At 49.8% G+C, this 20,533-nt stretch overlaps 1 protein-coding gene across 16 annotated transcripts in view; it reads right to left on the bottom strand.

Annotated features, from left to right (window-relative positions):
• The window catches only part of SPEN (spen family transcriptional repressor), a 77,649-nt gene that overhangs the window by 50,362 nt on the left and 6,754 nt on the right, over positions 1-20,533 (bottom strand). For 13 of the 16 annotated variants that reach the window (XM_068414530.1, XM_068414525.1, XM_068414535.1 and 10 more), the window contains one exon: positions 20,117-20,255. In XM_068414530.1, coding sequence (XP_068270631.1) covers positions 20,117-20,255 — 139 coding nt within the window. Of the gene's footprint in view, positions 1-14,938; positions 15,192-16,546; positions 16,988-20,116; positions 20,256-20,533 lie in introns of those variants that run through there. The other 3 variants (XM_068414537.1, XM_068414538.1, XM_068414541.1) reach the window with 2 other exon arrangements.

The raw sequence follows: 20,533 nt of genomic DNA, 5'->3' as shown, positions 1-20,533 counted from the left end.
TGGCAACACAACCCCACACCTCATCTACCCTCTTTGGCGGAGGGGGGGAATAGTATCTTAGCACTACTCAAAACCCTATAACCCCAATTGACCCTCTGACTGCAGCCACCACGAGTCTTGTATTTCCTCATTCCCAAATCATAACACGCACGTGTTATTAACACGCACAGACAGTCCTCAATTATTTTTCTTTTGCTGCAGAAGATCCAGAATGTGTTAAAATGTTCAGATATTCAAGTTGGTGCTGCCCAGAAAGCACAGATACAGAACACCGACATAATATGCTCCCCGTGTACCAACAGAATCACCCAGCAAACGCACAACTCTTGCAGCCAGAGCTTAATTTTTATATTGGGAAAAGTGGACTTTGGTTGCCATTAATTTAAAAATTATTTAGGTTTTTTTTTCCTTTTTCTAAATCAGAAATGGATGGGGGAGGCTACTACTGTATTCTACTGCAGCCACGGTCCTGAATCACCCCACTCAGAGACGGCGCGTTTTAATCCGTCCGTTCTCCAGACACATAAATACACGCTGCGCTTTGGTGTCCTGCACCGTACCCTTGCCGAGCCCCGAGGATAATCTGTGACAATCGTCTTTGCTGAAAGCGAGGGAGGCAGATGGGGGGGGGAAGGAGAAAGGGAGCAGAAGGGGAGGGGGATGAAAGAGAACCAAGAAGGAGAGAGCCCTGAGTATTCAAGGACAGCTGCTGGGAGAGGAAGGTTTGCATTTTCCGTGCCCCACCGTGGTCCTGTGATCACACACATCCTTCGGTCCCCCACCGTGAAGATTAATCTGTCTGGTGATCCGACCCAGCCCCACCCGTTGGCGTCTCTCCGAGCTGCTCCCGTCTTGGCAGATGCCGCCGGGAGGGAGGACCGCATCGAGGGGAGAGGAGGGGAGATCTGCAGTGCTGCATCACCGGACGGGTTTGCTGCAGCGGAATAATACGTTACAAGGAGAAAAAAAACCAACTATGCTTTCTGGAGGACGAGGGGAGGAGAGGCGGCGATAACGCCGTGTTTCGTTACACGGATTGCACGTTAAAGCAAGATGGAGGCGAACGCGCTCCGAGGAGCAACCTTTGTCCGGAGCCCGAGGGCTGGGAAGAGGGAACAAAAGCCAAGGGGAGGCATCGCCGTGACCTTTGGTAACATTCGCAGAGCGGCTCCTCTCAACCTCCGCCTCGTATCTTTCTACCTGCGCACCAGCCTTTTCCGAGAAGGCTGCGTGTCACAAGCGCTGGCAGAGCCGACAGAAAACAAAGAGGCTCGTTCGCTCAGCTCCGACTCCGCAGACCCCAACGAAAACAAGGCTTTTTAGTGCCTCTTCCCGTCTGCAACTCACGCCGATTAATCATTAGCTCCACGCTGTAACGAAGGCGGCCGAGGCCGTGTTTTCAGAGGGGTTTACAGTTCAACCAGAAGCAGAGGAGACGAGGATGTGCGAGAGCAGTTATGTCACCGAGCCCCTCCACCAGCACAGCCCCATCGCAGCACCCGGCCGTAAACACAGACCTAGCGGCCCTTTCAGAAAAAAAAAGTTGCTCGATAATCACTGCTCGAACAAAGCCACGCTAATCCAGCTTTTCAGACAAAGAAAAAGAATTCATAATTTAAGCACTATCGGTTTATTCACTGTAGATCAAAGCACCTCTATAATCAAGCAGCTGAAATGTCTCTTGGGCTCTTGGCACGGCTCCTCGGCATGTTTCTCTTGCTCTCCAGCCCTTCCTCCTCCCCAGCTCTTCCTCCCGGACCGGCAGACAGCGCGGCCGGGTTGGGAAACGCAGCCTCCGCCAATGCAAGGCCGGGCTGGTTCCTCCTCCCCAGGGGCGACGTGTCACCCAGACACAGCCAAAGTCATCCCTCACCCTACAGCCTTCCCTGCACAGGGGTATCTGCACCCTCAACACCCTCGCCTTCCCTTTTCTAATTAACCAGTTTCATCTCAGGTGCTTACTCCAAACATTCATTTTTCTGCACAGTCTCTGCTATTCCCAAGCAAAAGCACTTTAAACAAAGGAGGGACTAGGAGAAAGCCGGCCAGCACATGTTCAGTTAGCAAATGTTACCATGTAGCTGCAATATTTTATAAACTGATTAGGGTCTTTAGAGGAGAAAGGAGGTCGAAATCAATGAGATTCACTTTTTTAATTTGAACTGAATCCCACTTTAAATCATATTACCTCCTTATTTCTCCTGCCGAGCTCCCCCCGAGCTTGTGAAGAGCTTTTATACCCAACCATTCTCATTACCGCAGACTTCTGCAGGTCAGCTACGTCCCGGCCTACAAAAACTTCACCATATTTTTATTTAGAAGCCAGCACAACATTACGCTCCAGATACTACTAAATGCGAGACACACTGCAAGACCAAAAACAACGCAGGAGTTTTTTGTGCTTGTTTCTGTACCGTTCATCCAGAGCGTGGCTTGACAAGACGTCCTGGTCCAGCAGGACACCTGAGTCTTTTGGATTCACTCTGACTAAAGCCAGATATCTTTAGCCATCTGAGAAGCAGGGATGATTTTTCCGTGCCATGCTCGAACTCCTTCCTCCTCCTTTATTATATAACCCAGGCAAGCCCCAGCCTGCATTATTCGGTAAAGCGCTCGCACAGCTTGAAGCTTTTCTTGGCCAATCGCATTCCTCTTGCTTTGTTGTTATTTCATAACAAAATAATGTGACCTGAAATAATACTTCTCCACATGTCTGCGCCTCTCCTCTTTATTCATAACTCCAAATCAGTCCAACACCCCCTGCTAAGGGCTACTCCAGTCCTCCGTTTCTCCCTGCACAAAGCAGATCTGCTCCAGCCACGGGGACAGGGAAATGTGAGATGTGCAAATACTAAAGCTGCCCTAAAGGAGCCAACACCAGCTCCGTAGGGGTTTCTAGCCAGGCTGCCGATGTCTGTTGAACACCATTAACATCAGTTCTGGGGTTTTCTGCTATCACAGACATCCATTTCACAGCCCAAGAACTTGGCCCACCACAACAGTACACGCATCTACTTCCCATCCATATAATACACAAAATAACGTGCCAGAAAAGCAGCAAAACCCAGTCTTACCAGCAGCAGGACACCAAGCCGTGGCGACAGCCATCCTGAAGAAATCCTGCTCCCAGTTAAGCGCCAGCTTCCAGTATCACCAACTCACAATGTGAACTGCACAGTGACTCTCCCCGCTGTACCACCAACGAAAGCGGCGTGAAATATTCACCGCTGTAAAAGCTCCTCGGCCAGCAATGCAGAAGGACTTGGGTCTTTACAGAGGCATTTGCAAAGAATAAGGCACTGTAATTGGAATTACACTCTGCTTCCAGCAACACAGAGAATCAGCTCAAAACCTAACAATATCATCACGTGCCTCGCCTGGAAGGAAGACTTGAGAGCTTACAGATCCAGCAGAATAAAGGGATCTAAACAAAAGATACTCAAAAAGGCACAGACTGCATTACTGGGTTTGGGTCTTATCATAAACACAGCAACTGATCTACAACAGAGAGCAGAACCAAAGACAGACCATGAAGAAGCGTGTGCATAGGGCCAGGATGAAAATAATACCAGTTAATTTAAATGTATCTTTATAGAAAACAACAAGAATTCCATAGTCCTGGAAAACTCGAGCAAACATGGGGAGCTGTCACCCGATAAGCCACAATCGCTTGTCTCTGTAGGACTGTCACTCAACCCCAGAGAATTTGTCAAACGATACCTCAAATGCTTAATGACAAATATGGCAACGTACACGCGGCCGCCGGCCTTGGCCAGCAGCTGCGCTTAAGGGAGGCCAAGCGTGGCATTTCCTATGAACAACTCGGTGCGATGTCTCATTACCGAGGGCTTGATGCAGAGCGGGCTGAAGGCAGGAGCCTTCGCTCCAAGGGCACCGGACCACGCTCTGCACGGAGCTGGGACACCAGAATGCTCAGGACATCAGAAATCCCTCCTGTCAACGCACACGCGTTTCCGTTATAGCTTGAAAAATGGAAACTGGTTATTCAGGACTGAGGTGAAAACACTTAATATTTATCTAACGTACTTACACACACACCCACCTCTGAAAAGCCCAACAGCACCATTTTGTAACGCTCCTCCAAACACCTGATCTTCCCCCAATTTTCTGAAGAAATAGATTTAAGTGACAAAACCCACTGGGATGAGGGTACAAGCACAAAGGCTGCCAGCAATGGATGGAGCACTTCCAGCAGCCTCCAGAGGAGATTCAATGTATGCTATTGGCTCTCCTTTAACGCTACATCGCGTTAAAGACAGCTAAAAATAAAACAAATTAAACGCCTCTCTAATTCTACCTTTCTCAGCACAAAATTGCTGTTTCTATAACGATAAGCCATCGTGAGCGGCCGTGATAGTGTTCTGGATGCTCACAAGCAGGAAAGCTCATCAGCAAGCGATAAATCCCCACGATGCAAGGCTTTGAAAACCTTTACCTCCCCAAAGCCAGGCAAAATAAAAGCTCCTCGTATCACAAGGAGCCATACCGAGAACAGACCTTGTGACAGCAATGATTCAGAAACATGCCCTAATTACCGAGCTCCCATAATTTTCTAGATTGCAATCTGAGATGCTTTAAAACCTGTTTACAGCAATCTTTATTGGCTCTGTGACCTTTGGGGGGAGAAAAACAACGTTCTTCAGGGCATTCTCTGCAGCCCTCCTCCTAGCAATAAAGATCTTCAGGGAAACCTCAAAATTCAGGAGCAGAAACCATCGACCGGGTTACGGAGCTCAGTCAGACCGCCTCAAATGATGCTCCTCACTCTCCCCCGCCACCCCAATTACTTGAACCCAGACCACTCTTGGACTTTGCAGCTCCCTTCAGCCCCCACCAGCTCTCAAAGGGAAATCTCCCAACTCTGACTACAAACAGGGGTGTTGCTAATGAGATACAGCACGTGTTCCTGCCACGCGCTGAGAACAGCCAGGGCTTTGTCTACGCTCATAATCCCTCCCCAAGAGATGACAAAGTAGGAAATTAAAAAGCCAGCACAGGCACATTCACCGATACTTCTGATACCTGTGTTATTTAAAAGCAACAGGCTGGATGTGTCAGATATTTCGGCACTGAGTTATCTACCGGACTAAGTGCTCACTTCTTGCCTTACAGCTCAGCTGAATGCTCCATTTTAAGAGACAAAGTAAGAGTGATCCCTAATTAAGACATTTTATTAATGTCTTTATTGCAAAGTCACCGTTTGGATACTGCTGAGGTATTAATATACAAATTAAATTATTACGTAGCAGCACCAGAGAGGGAAGAAACAGAATATTTTAAACTGTTTACTCATGGTTGCTGCTGTTGGTAGCAACTACTTCTTCCAGTAGTCAACACAGCAGAAAATTTTTCTGCAGCACCCCACGACCAAAAATTTTGCCACAGATAAGCTGGTCTAGCGCGTACGCATCAGGTGAAGCTTGAATACAGATCCACGCGTTGATGAAGACAGAGATCAGTTCCACTGCAACACCCCCACAACGCGGAACACATCCAAAAGGAGCCCTAGCAGCATTTCAGCCCGACAAAGACGACAGAGGGGGAGAAGCAGCCGTGCTTTGGGCGCTGGGGTTACGTGAAGCTGTATGAATAATAAAAAAAAAAAGCCTCAGCTTGACCTCAGCAGCATCTAGCTGGGCTGCATTTCATCTCCTCACCCAGATCCGCTGCCCGCACCGTCAGGCGAAGCCAGCATTGCATCAGACCGTCCGCAGGCTGCAGTCAGGAGGCAGATCTCGACCGAGCTGTAATGAAGGGCTTAATGCAAAATTGCCGAGTTAAAGCTGCGTAAATGCAGCTGAACGATACGAGTTTCTCGTTCGCGCGGCCACCTCGGCCAGCCAGAAGAGAGGCAGAAGCTCTGTTATTAAGGAACTTTTCCTAGTTGTCACTCCTGTACAATTAAGGAGAAGCACGCACGCAGCCGTAGCAGGGCTCACTGGTATATACTTTATTAAAAAGAAATCAAAGTGGCTTTGTGAGCAGAAATAATGAAGACTCATTTCTTCGGGATGCACGTCTCAAGGTTGAATTCTCCAGCGTCCAATAACTGCCAGTTCCCACTGCAGCTTTTCCCACGGTCAGGAACACCTCTCTCCCATGTGGATTCTTTAATGTCTAATAAGGGTTGCACGCTCGCTGCAGCTTTTCTCTCCATGGGGCCACTAATCAGGTCTCTCTCCTCTATTAAAACCGCTTGTTTTCATGAAACTCAAAGGAGCGTCGTATCTCTGAGGCTGCGAGTACCCCTTCGCCCTGAAGTACAGCTGAAACTGGCTAATGGGCTCAGAATTGATTAGGGAAGATAAATATGCGTGGCAAGATCACATCAATCTCGCTCGTCAAGCAGATGAGAATAAATATGACTATTCATAGAAGCCTGAAGAGGTTAAAAAAATGGGCAGAACCTCTGCGTGTTCAGCTGTGTTGTACCAAGTACGATGCGCTGTGATTCTTTATCCTCCAACCTACGCAGATGCGCCGGATCACGTTACTACACGCTAGACACAGAGCCGCTGAATTCCATCTCCAGGGCATTTTTTTTCTTCCAGCTTAAAGCATAATCTGCAGATTTGCTTCAAAAATACCGGTGGTGACAGGCTACACTAAATGCTTTCTGCAGAGGAATTGCTCAAGCCCGGTTTTGTGCGACTGATTTTAGGATTTGTTTGGATTCGACTTTAAGAACACGCCGCAACGCAACTGTGGGGGAATCTCGTGATTAATCAAGTTTTTCGTTCTTACATGAGAGGGTAATTCCCCATCTCGGTTTTGCTTCTCCAAGCCCTGCTTTGCATGTATTCGGCAGCAGATGGAGGAACACGCAGAGTCATAACATTATGGTCTCCCTGCCACGCTGCAGAGTACTTTAAATACATATCATCTTCAGGCTTTGTAAGTCTTGGTGCTCACTGGTTCATGCTTCTCTAGTCACACACAAACCTGATAACCTCTTCTCCAAGTTTTTTATGTTTTCCAGAAAAAGGTATTTAAGAAGAAAATTAAGTTTGTGTGTCTCTTGGACCATCCCAAGTGACTAGATCACTCTTCCCCCTCAAACCACAACTCAATTTGAATGAGTGACTGGCTTCAATTCAATTTCTATCAGAAATTAAATTCATCTCTGGTAGAAACCAGCCACGGATCCAAGGACTCACAGTCAAGCCACCAACCCCAAAAGCTCACCTACTCCTAAAAGGTTACGATCTTGAAACCAGGCAGGAAAAGAAAGTCCCATCACCCAGAAAAGTCAGTTCCCAGCCAGTCCAGCCTCCTCCCCAACGCCGCTCCCGTCCTGCCACCCCAGCCAGTCACCCAAATACAGATGTGCAAATATTATTTCGTTGGTTCGTGACTCACCGCTGCCATCACCTTGGAGAAAGTGCTTGTTCCTGTGACTAAACCAACTGGCAGCACAATACTCGATGTGAGCCAGGTGTCAGCCCAAGGAAACTAATATTCCCTGCCGGCAAGCGCCCGGTAAGGGCCAGGCGCGCACTCAGGTGTTTCGTCTGCAGTGACTACCTGCGCTCCAGGCAGTTTCTCCATAGGCGAGAGCTTAAAACTTTCCACCACTGAGCTCCTCAGCCAGCCAGATTTTAATGTTTTTTCTTTTGATGTGACTCAAAGTCAAGGTTCTGCGAAGCCGAGCTGAAAACAGGCTAGCTTGAACTTCATCGCAACGACGGGTGAGGCTTCTCACCTCAGTTCCACAAGCTGACCTAAAGGAGACCTCACCATACCAAAGAATTCAGCAGACCCTTATCTCGAGGTGTACAGGGACTACCAGACCTACAGGGCTCCTCCTGCGGTCTAAGGATCAGCCAGATGCACCGTTCCACCCGCAACACAACCAGGCACGTCACCGTAACCACCAGGAAAGCTGCTTCCTAATTTTACGCCGTTTCGGCGATCAGCTTCACCTGCAAATGCTTGTTTTCAAAAATTAGTCTGACACAAGGTAGGCAAGAGCATGAACTGCCAGCACAACCAAGGGGCTGTAATCTCTGAATGGATGTAGAGGAAGAGACGCTTCCTGAGCTCAGCTGCTGCCAAAACCCAGCGTATCTCACCGTACCCACAACCAGACTATCATCTACACCATCAGCGCTGAAGCCTTTGTTATTTTTTAAAGGTAGCAAAGCTTCTCTGCTACTAATACTTCCAACAAGTTGTTTCAGAGTTAAGAAAAAGGCCAAAGGTTTATTTAGACTCTGACTACAATGAGGTTACTGTGCAGATCGTTAGCTGTCTAGGTGCGTATTTAGCTGGCTTTCCAAGAGCTGGGTCTCACACACACAAGCACAGAGCCCCTGAAATTAAATCAGATGTTGATTACGTATACAAGGGAGATACTTATCCAGCCTGAGCTTTTATTCTCCTCACAGTTAGGATGCTAATGAGGCCGGAAGACTTTTTTCCTCCAAAGACGACTACTTTAAACATACAATTTGGCAATTTATTTTTCTTATTTTGCCCTATTAACTATTACAGGTCACCCACAGCTGCCACAGAGAGCCTAAAGGGGGAACGTTTCAATAAGCCTCTGTGCGCTTTTTGGCAGCCGTCGCTATTAACGAGGACAGGAGGTATTCACACCAGCGGCAAGAGCAGGTGGAGCACAGCTCGGTGCTTTGTGCCGCGCGGAAGCGGCGAGCATCTCACCAAAGACGTGTACAACGCAGCTGGGGAAACCTGCGCTGGGGACGTTACGTTGCTCTCAATGAATCCCATGGACAGAAACCACCACCAGCTCAGCTCTGTGCCTGAGGAACACACACACAAGTCAGCACTGTCTCCGTCTGTAGAGAGAACCATCGGTATCCAACAGACAGCAGCACAGACCATCTATTCACGCTCCTTCCAGAGATGTTTGGACTTATCTGGCTCTTTTTATAGCCTTCCAGTACCTGAAGGGGCTACAGGAAAGCTGGGGAGGGGCTTTTGACAAGGGCATGGAGTGACAGGATGAGGGGAAACGGTTTTAAACTGAAAGAGGGGAGATGACTGAAATATTAGGAAGAAATTCTTTGCTGTGAGGGTGGTGAGACCCTGGCCCAGGCTGCCCAGAGCAGCTGTGGCTGCCCCCTCCCTGGCAGTGTTCAAGGCCAGGCTGGATGGGGCTTGGAGCAACCTGGTCTGGTGGAAGGTGTCCCTGCCCGTGGCAGGGGGTTGGGACTGGATGGTCTTTAAGGTCCCTTCCAACCCAAACCATTCTATGATTTTCAGTGCTGAGAGCAGAGCACACTCAGGTCATTTTGATCAGATTTGGAAGCTCACACTTCAGTATCTAAGTGTGCTTAAAAAAAAAAGTGCTTTCAATTTTAAGTTGCTAAGCTTAATGAAAAAGAGGAAGAGAAAGGAAGCAAAAAAGCACCCTTTTGCTCTTAAAAGATGCCTGGGTCTTTAAACAGAAACCAGTCATTAAGACAGACTGCTGCTCTTCTCCCACAATTAGTTTGTCTGAGCGGAAAATTGATGTTCCTTTCACATCCGAATTCTGCTGCATTCTCACCCAAGTCACCACGATGTTTGGACCTCGGACAAGGCATGAATATACAAAGTACAGCACAGAGCCAGCCACGTCCAACGCTACAGCACATGCTTCCAAAAAACCCGTCCTGAGAAGGACCGGATTTAGAGACACTGCCTTCATATTCAATCCGTCCTGCTAACAGATCAGACTGCAGCAGGCCCTGGAATATATCCTGGTATATTTATGAAAAGCCTGTAACGATGTTTATTCCTTTTACTAAAGGATGTTATCTTCACACTGCAGGATTTTACAGATTGCACAGGATGATTACACAGTGCTAGTAGGTTAAACAATAACTATGGAAATGTAGAAACCAAAGCAGTTGCTGTGTTTTATTCATCGCACTGAAGTCATCATCACATCTTAATGTATTGCTGCAGAACAGCACTGGAGATGTTTTTTCAGACTCAAGGAGACCAGAGCTGCCATTACTCACCAGGCAGACAGAAAGGCAGAACCTCCTGCACTACCCCAACATGTACAAGGTGGGAAATACTACTGACTCGTTAGCTCAGGCAACGAAAAATAGCAGCTTTTGTCTGATTTTCATTAACTGTTCAAATAGTCTTCAGAACGCTACAAAGACTCACGCAAAGGTAAGGCACGAGGCTGGCTGTACACTGTGAATTTCCATCTTCAGGCTCCTATTCCTCCCACGAGATTTCTAAATCTGCATGCCGAAGATGCAGCTCAACTCCAAATCTTATTATGGAGAGTAATCATATTTTCTAGTTTATTCCTCAGTTCATTGTTTAGGAATGCTTGCCTTTGCAGTCTTTGGTTTCAGGGCATTCTCAGACCTCAGCAAGTTCACTCAACTTAATAAAAAACACACACAAAATATCTCACAAGTGCTTATTTTTGGTAGCTACCAAACCCAGAATGTATCCACCCCTCTAGCAGCTTAACAACCTACACCCTTGGTGCCAGCAATTCTCCTGAAACCTTTAGTAGCCTAAAACCAGCTGAGAGGGGCAACCCCCTTGGTCGGGGTTTTAGACCAGAAGTTTCACCCCCTCCCAACATCTCCAGAAGACCTTGTTTTGATATTTGTTACTTCTCAGGTGCGTCTTCACGCACAGAAGGCACCTCCTCCTCCTCTTCACAAACCAACAACAGTGAGAAACCACCACAACAGCAAGACAGCCTGCAGTTGCGACACATCAGCTCACGAAAACAAAACTCCCGAGGAGCCCCAGGTTCACCCTGACTCACCGACTCCTCCAAAATCTGCAACCTGCCCTCAACTCATTTGGATATTTACTTCCTTTTTTATGAAAAGCCAGCAGGAGCCTCTTCGCCCTCAGCGAAGACAAGGACCTAATTTTGGACACACCTTAAGACAGCAATAAGGTCATTTGCTGGAGAACTTGGCACAACTTTCTGTCCTATGAAAAGCAAGGAGGGGAAAAAAACAGTCAACGAGGCTATCACAAAACAAATTTAAGCCTTGTCTCATGCCCTGTCCTAACTTGATGAATGGATTTAATACTGCGTAAGCCTCGCAAGGACTTCAACGCTCTCAACACGCGAGGCTGCTTTCTTGCACTCTGCAAGGAAGGGCGCTAGGATTACTGTGTCATTGCACCAGAGGAATTCAGAGTAAGGGCGAGAAATAGCAAAAGCCAGTGTCACTTTGGAGCAGCTCAGCGACAACAGAAGCTACTCTCATCAAATCACAAATAAAACACAGCCAGGACCTTTGAAGAAAACTGCAGAGAAGAAACAATGCCAGAAAGGCTCAGCAGATGACAGAATTTTGTAACCAAGTGACATCAGCTTATCTTTCTAACAGGGCTCAGTGTATAAAAACACTTAATAGAAGCTTAGTCCCAATCTATGCTCTTCGCGGCTTTTCATTAAGTTTCTTTGAAATAATTATATAGGCATTTCCTCGGCCAGCGTGGCGTCAACAAGCTGCCACCTCAAGTGCATGCAAAGAGCAGAATCCGGAGCAGCCGGAGGATTCATGAATCTTAAAGCGTTGCGGAGCCGTCCTCCGCGTGACTCAGTCTCGGGGGAAGAAGTGGGTGGCTGCAGACAAACACTGCTCCGTGGCACCCCCGGTACACCACGGAGGTGACGCCTGTGCTGCTGTACGGCGCTCAGGGAATCTGTATCACAAATAAAACTATTAAAGGAGATCTAGCCAAAAACAAAGATGCCAGCCACCTCCAGAATCAGCACCATTATCTCCCCAATTAGCCACCCAACTGATGAACCTACACCCAATGCAAGGCCAACTTTCACTAGGAACCGACCGAGACTCGAGGAGGCTCGACTCGCCTCGTGTCTTCCACACCTTTCTTTCCCTTCTCATTCTGGTCAATTAATTTAATCCCCTTGCCCTAATCCCCCAACCAAATGTCCTCCCATCATTTGCTTGGGTTTTATATTCTGCAAAATTAAGATTACCTTACTGAAGCTATCTGTAAAGCACGGCACAAACAAGTCCTGATGCTGCCCAATATTCTAGACGTTGCTTCAGCAAAGCAGGGGCATAAATTTTACCTACTACCTCATCTATGAAAATACCATCACTTAAAAATGACACAAATCGAGAAAGAAAACAGGAATAGTTCATTCTGCAGCCTTACTTCTGCATTTTCCTAAAATAAAAATACACCTGGATAAAGACCTCTCTATGCAAAGCGAATTCAGTATAACCACGCATGTGTTTGCATCCTAAGTGATATCCAAGAACTATTACTCGATTATAAGCAATAAAAGCCTGGGAACATATTTGAGAGTTTTACTAGGAAAACCGGAGCGCTACGACTTCCGACTCGAGCCCGTTCCCGCGGAAAGGCACTACAAGACCTGCCGGGGTCATACGTGGGAAAAAGGCACAGAAACCATCAAATAGACACGGAGGTTTTTCTTCTCGGGGCTCAAAGCCACCACAGCAGCAGCAATCTTACCACTCTACCCCGCACACAATCCATAGAAGAGCTGACCAAAATCCCTCTACTCCACCTCAGTCCATAGCAGCGACGTACAGAGCAGAAAGCACGGAGATTTCACGCTCCCAGGTTGAATTTACACTCCCAGACATCAAGACAAAAAAACATTTGCTTGTAAACTGACCAAATGTTTGCTACAAGTTATCGAAAACAAACATGCACTCACCCTTCTGCTGGTTTTTTTTGCAGAGCAACTCCTCAGAGCAGTTGGGTTTAAAATGCAAACCACTTCTCCAGAAGATAACAGAAATCACAACAAAGCGAAGCCAGAAAAGCATATTTTCCCCAAAGAAACAGTTATTTGTCTTCTCCAAGACTGCTCTGATCTGCAACTCATTTCTAACGATTTTAAAGGAGCACATTTGTTTCCTGAAATCTGGGGGTTGTCCCGGACTTGGCTGCCTCTCTGAACATTTTAATTCCCCCACAGAATAGAAGATGGCATACCAAAGTCACACAGTTCATAATTAAGAGGCTTTTACTCCTCTTTCCCCTTTAAAACACCAACAAAGGGACAAAACCAGGTTATTTCAGATAACTGGAAGAAAACACAGGGGAAAAAAAAAAATATGGAAGGCCAGCACTTGTGCTGGGGACAACTGTTACTATATTTAGGCGCCTTGTTCTGCAAGCTGCCGAGCATCTGTTTCAATGATGGTGAATGACTTTTTTTTTCCTGCTAGTCAAGACAGCATTAATTAGGTGAACCCAAATGATTGCTACCACCGCTTCCCTGAGCGCCAAGCTCTCGTCTCCCATATCCTACCACAGATGCGCTGCTTATTCCATCCTAACAGCGGACCTCCAGCCCTGGCACCGATAGCTTTTGTGTTTGGGAATGCCTTAAATAACTCAGTTGAGAGAAAATACAGCACATTAGAAAGAAATCTTTAAAAAGGGATTATCTGGGTACAAAACTGAAATTTTAACGATTTCAACTTGTTAAAACGCACAAAAAATCATTCTTTCACAGCCCCTTTTAATATTAAGACAATAGGTTTAAAAAAGGGCTTTTAAGGAAATAACACTGCTCACATAAGCCAGTGCTTCTTGAGCCCAGCTTCAATATTCTCAAATTTGAGAGAATTTGTAAGCAGAGAGAGTTATTTCAGCTCACACTAAACAAAACCAATCAGGAGCGTTTTGCAAAAAAAAAAAAAAATACACTTTCTTTCATCTTAATTCGTCCCTTAAAAGAATGACTTGTGACACTGCAAACCCAAGCAAGGTTCCCACAGTAACCAGTTAACTGAAGGGGGAGAGGGGAAGCAGCAAACCCCTCGCGCTGAATACGCTTGTTGGGTTTTAAGTCTGAGGAGTCTTCCTTGAATTTTTGCTTTTTAGAAACAAAATGGTTGTTTTTCCTCAAACTTGCCCCTAGCAGAGACTGTGCACCAGCAAGACCGCCTGCGTATAAGGCTTTAATATGGAAATGACCGTATTTCCTAAGCAAAGTGGAAAAACAAACACTCCTGTGGGTTGCACAGAGGCTTTAGGGGGTAACGCTGTTCCCCAACCCTCAGAGCTGCGATTTTTAAGCGATATTTCCCCAAATCCTTCCTCCTGCTGCCGAGGCTCAGCCTCTCCGCATGCTCCTCACCCTCTTCTCAGGCTGGGGGATGGGTGGGAACTGGCTTTCGCCAAACCCAGCTCCAGCTGAAAAAGACTTTCTCTCCAAACTACCTTGTCCTTTCCAAGCAGGGAGCCTTCCTCCTCGCACCCCCCCGCTCAGGCAGCCCATTCCCCTATGGATATACCCCCCACGCCACACACAAGCCTTGTGTAACGTGTCCCTTCCCCCAGGCGAGGACCAGCATACAAAGGAAACCTTGCTCCATTGTCCACCTACAGCACCTACACGTTGAGCCTGAAACCCATCTCAGCATATATATTTATTAATAATATTTAGGTGTTTACATCCCCAAAAGGGCTACGGAGGTGGCGTGTCACATCCCCCCCCATGCATTAATACCTGCACCCACAGCCAAATGTTTTGAAGCGTTATTTTAACCGTGTTTACTCGCCTCACCCAAACACACAAATCCCGGTTTAAAAATCAGTTTTGAGAAAGAGCGAGAAATTACAGAAATTAGGAGGGTTTGCCTGGCTGCAAATCTCCCCAAACCTCCCATCAAACTCACAAAGGTAAAAACTACCCAAAAAAAAAAAAAAAAAAAAAGGTAATTAACAATTCAGCTCCTGTTTTTTCCCATCCATCTCTAAGCAACAGAACCATAGCAACTTTTTTCCTGCTTTAATCCATCTTACACAGAAGGACTGGCCAAAATCAGACCCAGGAATGTCAAATTTCCACTTTTAAGCACCTATTCCTTCAGCATGGAATTAAACAACCAACCCCGGAGCGCGTTTTCTCCCCCCTCCCCCAAACCTGCTTTTGTACAACACTGGGTCACGTAACTCGGCCTGAGGGAAACCACCTCGGATGGACGAGCCCCATCCTGCGCGCTGTCACGGATAAAGCTGCGGATTCTGGCCTCGGCGGACGGAGTGGGTTGTAGGAATGGGAGAAAATAAAAAAAAAACCTTGAAGCTGAATTAAACTAGAGCGATTTTTGAGCGCTGATAACGCGGCCCTGACGGGATCTCGCTGCTGCAGCTCAGGGCGAGAAAATGGCGGGCCGCCGTGCAAACCGCGAGGGTCCGTTGCGGACGGTCCGTTACGGAGGGCCCAGAAGGCTCCGCCGCCAACAGCCCGAGGGTCCCGCCGCGAACCCCCGCCCTGACCCGCGCCCCCACGTCACCACCGCGGCCCCGCCGCCATCTTAGGGCCCGCTCCGCGCCACCCGGGGCCGCGCGGCCCCCGCGGCGAGGGGCTGCCCGTCACCGCCGGCAGCGCGCCGGAGCCGGCGGGGACCCTCCTTCCCCCTCCCTCGCTGTCACCGCATCCATTTTTCCCATGGTGACTCATTATTAAGGACGCGCCGTCATTTTTCCAACGCAGGAAGATTAAAGGAAGCTTCAAAATCCTTTTTTTGTTGGTTTGTTTGTTAAAACAACCGTGAGCTGAGCAGCCTCTTTTTCCCCTAAAAAAAAAAGCTTCCAGCGTGGGGTGCCGCGCATCAACTTTGTACGAGAGCATTTCCCGAGGAAAAAGGTGTTGCTGAGGCGGAGGGGGAAGAAGCCGCCTCCTCCTCCTCGCATGAAAAGGCGAAGGGAGGAGGAAAAAAAAAAATAACAACCATGCAAACAGCTACTACTTCCTTATGAGCAGGATTAATCTATGCAACGAAGGGGAAAAAAAAAAACAAAACACAATATGATGAGTCCAGAGCGCTTCCCGCGTGGAGGGATCCGGTGTTTTCTTCGTGGGTTTGTGTGATTTTTGGGGTTTTTTTTTTTCTTTTAAGAGTCACGTTTTTGCAGCTGCAGGCGCTTCGGTTCCCCCTCTCCCCCGTGCGCTGCACTTCGGGGGGAGACGCGGCATCCTCAGGGCTGGGGTGGCTTCAAACGGAGGAAAACACAGTAAAGATTTGGGGAAATAAATAAAAAACACAACTCCCAGAGTTGAATAATTAAAAAAGCAATGGAGAAGCAAGATGGCCAGGCTTGAGGCTGCCTCCGAGCCACCGCGCACCCCTCTCAGCATGAAATCCACTCCCTGCAGAAAGATCAGCTTCGACACGCTGCTTCTCCGTCTTTTTATAGTTTTATTTTTATTTAGTCGTTATGATGATATTATTTCCCTCCGCTCCGGAAGGTCTCTCCGCGGGTCCGGTCCACGCCGCCAGCCCTCCGCGGACCATCCTCGCCGTGGCACGGGGCTTATTTACAGCGATTTTGTTTTCTTCCTCCTCCTCCTCCTCTCCACAGGCCGCGGGAACCACCGTCCCTCCGCATTCCTCCTCTTCTTTTTTATTTGTTTATAGTGCTTTTTTTCCTTTATTTTCCTCAAACGCGGGGAAGGAGGGGGCCGCGGGAAGGGCCCGCCCGGGGGCAGGGTGGGAGAGCGCCCCGAAGGCGCGGGAAGGACCGGCGGACACCCCCCCGCTTCCCTCTCCCCACTCACCGCTTGAAGTGCTCGATGATCTTCTCCTCACGCACGTTCTCCGGCAAGTTGCCCACCCAGAGGTGCCTGGTTTCCCGGACCATGCTGCGCGGCGCGGAGCGAACCCGCCGCTCCTGCCCCGGCTCCCGGCCGCTGCCGCCTCTCTCCGCGCAGCGCTGCCGGCCGCCGCCGCTCGCCGCCCGCCGCCGCCTCCTCCTTCTCCTCCTCCTCCTCCTCGCTGCCCTCCGCCTCTTCCGCCGCGGGGCCCTGCCGCCCTCAGCGCCGCCGGCTGCCTCCCCCCGCGGCGGCGGACACCATCCCCTCCGGGGGGGCCCCTCGGCTGGCGGGCCGGCTGGCGGGCGGCGGGCTCCCCCTCCGCCGCGGGTTTTCTTCCTCCCTGGCTCCCCCCGCCGCGGCCCTCGCTCGCTCGCTCCCTCTTCCTCCTCCTCCTCCGTCAGCGGCAGCGCGGCGCCCCCCCCCCGCCCCCGCCCCCGCCGTCCCCCCCCCCCCCCTCCGCGCTCCCGCTCCTCTGGCGGCTCCGCTCGCTCTTCCCCCCCCCCTCCCCTCCCCTATTCCCTGCCCCGCGCCTCTCGCAGCGCCGCACGGGGGCCCCCGCGCAGGCGCATTGCGCGCCGGGGCGCGCGCCGCGGAGGCGGAGCGCGGGAACGCCCCGCTCCCGTGCGGGACTGAGGGGGGACGGGACTGCGCCTGCGCGGGGGTGCGAGGCGCTAAGGGGGGGGGGCTGCAAGGTAAAATATAAGGGGGGGCAAAAAATATAGGGGGGCTGTGCAAAATGAGGGGGTGCTGGGCAAAAATAAAGGGGGGGACTGCAAAAAAGGGGGTGCTATGGAAAAAATAAAGGGGTTACATTGCAAAAAATAAAGGGGGGCTGCACTGCAAGGTCCCGCTGGCAGCCAGCACCCCCCGTTGGCTGGGGGAGGGAGGCCGCGTCGCCCCTAAAATGGCGTGAAAGAAACTCCTGGGATCTGAGGTTTTTAATTAAAACAGGGTGAAGAAAATGCTCGTTGCGAGTCTTACCGCGCTGGCCGAAGTTAACCCGCATGTCGCATCCGTCCCTGCTCGGAAGGCGGCTCTGCCACATGGAGCCAAGCGTTTTTCAACGTGGAGCGTCTTGTTTTCCATCAAAACGTGCCTCCGCATGGATAAAAATCCCCGTTTCTACACCCAAAAAGGAAAATGCCCGACCGATTGCCACCATGAGATGCCGAGGAGCTTGGCGTCGGGATAAACCCCAACACGCACCCAGGGCCGTGAGCGCTTTTGGTTTGGTTTCGAAGCCAGCTCGGTGCTTTCACCGCAGAGTGATATTTCGGTATTTTCCTTGGCCAAAGCCTCCTGACGGCGCTTTTTTAGTGATTAAAACCACTCAGCTTTGCCGCCTCCTCCAGCCAGACCCTGCCCGGGGCCGCTGTAACCATCTGGCAACGAGTCCACCTCAACAACAGGTCCAAGTCATCAGCTATAGGTGGTTTTAACAAACCTGCAAATCTCTTGATTTAATCAGACCTCTGACGCACATTGACCCAAGCCTTATCCCCAACTCTGCCAGCCCATCCCTTCACGGCCCCGTGCCTCAGTTTCCCCAGCGATGACGAGCGTTTACGCTGCTCCGCCAAACTGAGATCTACTGATTAATTAAAAACAACAACAAACCCCGACCGCTCTTTGCACGGAAACCGTCTATTATTTAAAACACGTGACGGAGCCACGCACGCACGAGAAAACGCGCTATAAGAGCAGCCGCTCCATGTCTCCACCTTTAAGAGGCTCTACAAGCACCCATTTCGGAGAGGAAGAAACCCCAAACCACGCATCAAACGAGCTTTTCGATGCCAAATTCTCCCCTCTCCGATCGAGCGTGCTTGCTGCAACAGCATTGTGGACCAGCACCTCCGAGGGACAGGAGCAAAGCACGCCGGCACCCAGGGCCTGCAAAGAAACCTCGCTGCTGTCACACGTCCACCTTGCAGGCCAGGAAGGGACACCCACGGCTTGCCAACAAAGCCATCGGACTGCGCTGACAGAAGGGGCGGTTGAAACGAGCCGCTCGGAGGGCTCCGCGTACACGACAGCCAGCTGGAAGAGGAGCGCAAAGCCCGGCCGGTGACACAAAACAAAACTCGGGACCATCCTGATACTTTTCCAACGCTTTGGGGGGAAACTTCCCAGTTGCACTACGCGACTGCGCTTGGGTGATGCTGCTGTAACCAGATCCCTCCAACTCATTCGAAGATTTTAAAGAACACAGACCAAGGCTGGAGACCAGAGAGTGTGTAACCTTCCTCTCCGCAGCCCAAAGGGGCCTCGACGAAGGACCGCTCTTACATGCAGCAACCAACGTCATCCTCACCACCGCAGAAGGGACGAGCGTTCGCGCCAGCCCGCCGGCCTGCCGCTGGTGACAACACGAGGGGCGAGACACGGACACGCATCGCTGCGTGCTGCCCTTCCCAGAGGGACAACCAGCCGAGGAAGAGGAGGCCTTGGCTGCTCTCCAGCACCCGATGGCCCTCAGCTTTCAGGACATGCAAGGACAGGGTCTGGTGTGGCGCAAGGTGTAATTTAAATTACTCATGCCCGTGCGGTGGGTGTAGCCGAGAACCCAGCTATCTCCGGGCATCTCGGCCAACCCCACAGTTAAAACATTTGGACGGTTCTTATCAGTACTTTGAGAGGCTTAAAACGCCAGGCTGGATATTCATGAGGGAGCAGGTTATAAACCCGTCGCAGCTTGAACACCGCGGTCACGTCAAGAGAAGCAAAGCGAGAACAGGCCAGATCAAAAGAGAGCCATTAAAGGCGTGAGAAAACGGTGCTGCCATATAAGGAGCTAATAAAGTTAGCAGCTCTCCAGTTTGGAGTTAAAAAAAAAAAAAAAGGGCAGGAGAATCAGCAAACATCCTTGGGGTCCACACAAACAGCCAGAGACAGCCTCCCTTCGAGGAGGAAACGGCAATCCATACAAAAGCGAGCAGCCAAGGTACATTTTTAACGTGGCGTCTTACCCGAGGGGTGGAGCTCCCCGCCACGTGTCGCCGGCGCGGCTCGCCAAACGTTTTAAAAAAAGCAAAGATTAGATACCGAACAAGGACAGCAACCAGAGCTCTGTTTGCTAAGCCCGGAACTCCCTAGACTTGGTTCTGGCTTAGCAATAGCTCTGCGATTCCCCGGAGGCGGGGAAGGGAGGCGTTACGCCGCTCCCTGTAGCTGGGGACATCGGCCAGCTACAGCGACCGGGGACTCGAGAACGGGCGCGTTAGCGGCACGTGATGATTATCCCCCCACCAGTGTCCGGTGCACATCCAGCTTGCTTTGCTTTTTAGCAAAAACCAGTCAGTCACCCAGACAAGGGCTCTCGGACATCACGAGAAACACTCGGAGCGTTTCTTTGTTCGAGCCGGCCGGCTCCAGCCACCATCTTGTCATTCTAACGTGGATTTACACGCCTTTCCTGCTCACTGACTATATATTTATTACATGACAGTATGGCAGCCAAATATCAAATTGCCAGCTAGGCTTTTAGCTCCTCTTTAAGCCAGCCTCAATTACTGGCCTAATTTTATTGCTTACCCATTACGTTTTATGCAACGAATAATTTTCTCCAAGAAGGCACTGGTGCCGTTTGATATTTGGGCTCGTTTGTTGCCAAGACAGAGGCTATCGGCTTCCACACCGATACTGCTTTGACCACGAAGCCTGGTTCTGGATCCTAAGCAACACAAAGGATAGGATTTGTATTAATAAAGCTATTGATTCCGGTTCTTTCCTCTTTGAGGCTTAGCGCTCCAAATCTTCACGCCGAGATGACTCTGTCCTGAAAACTCCTGCCACGTTTTTGAAACCTCATATTTAGTAACTGATTTTCTAATGCTTTTCCCTGTTAAACTTCACGGTGGTGGCGTAACCACGCAGTACCAGGGATGGGAGCTGCCACAAAACACCACCACTGCTGCCGATGGGTTAGCGCTGGTTACCTTCTGCAGCACA

This window comes from Nyctibius grandis, chromosome 17 (assembly GCF_013368605.1).
Source record: "Nyctibius grandis isolate bNycGra1 chromosome 17, bNycGra1.pri, whole genome shotgun sequence".
Lineage (NCBI taxonomy): Eukaryota > Metazoa > Chordata > Aves > Nyctibiiformes > Nyctibiidae > Nyctibius > Nyctibius grandis.
The sequence above is the reverse complement of the archived record's forward strand: the minus strand, read 5'-3'. Positions and strand labels throughout refer to the sequence as shown.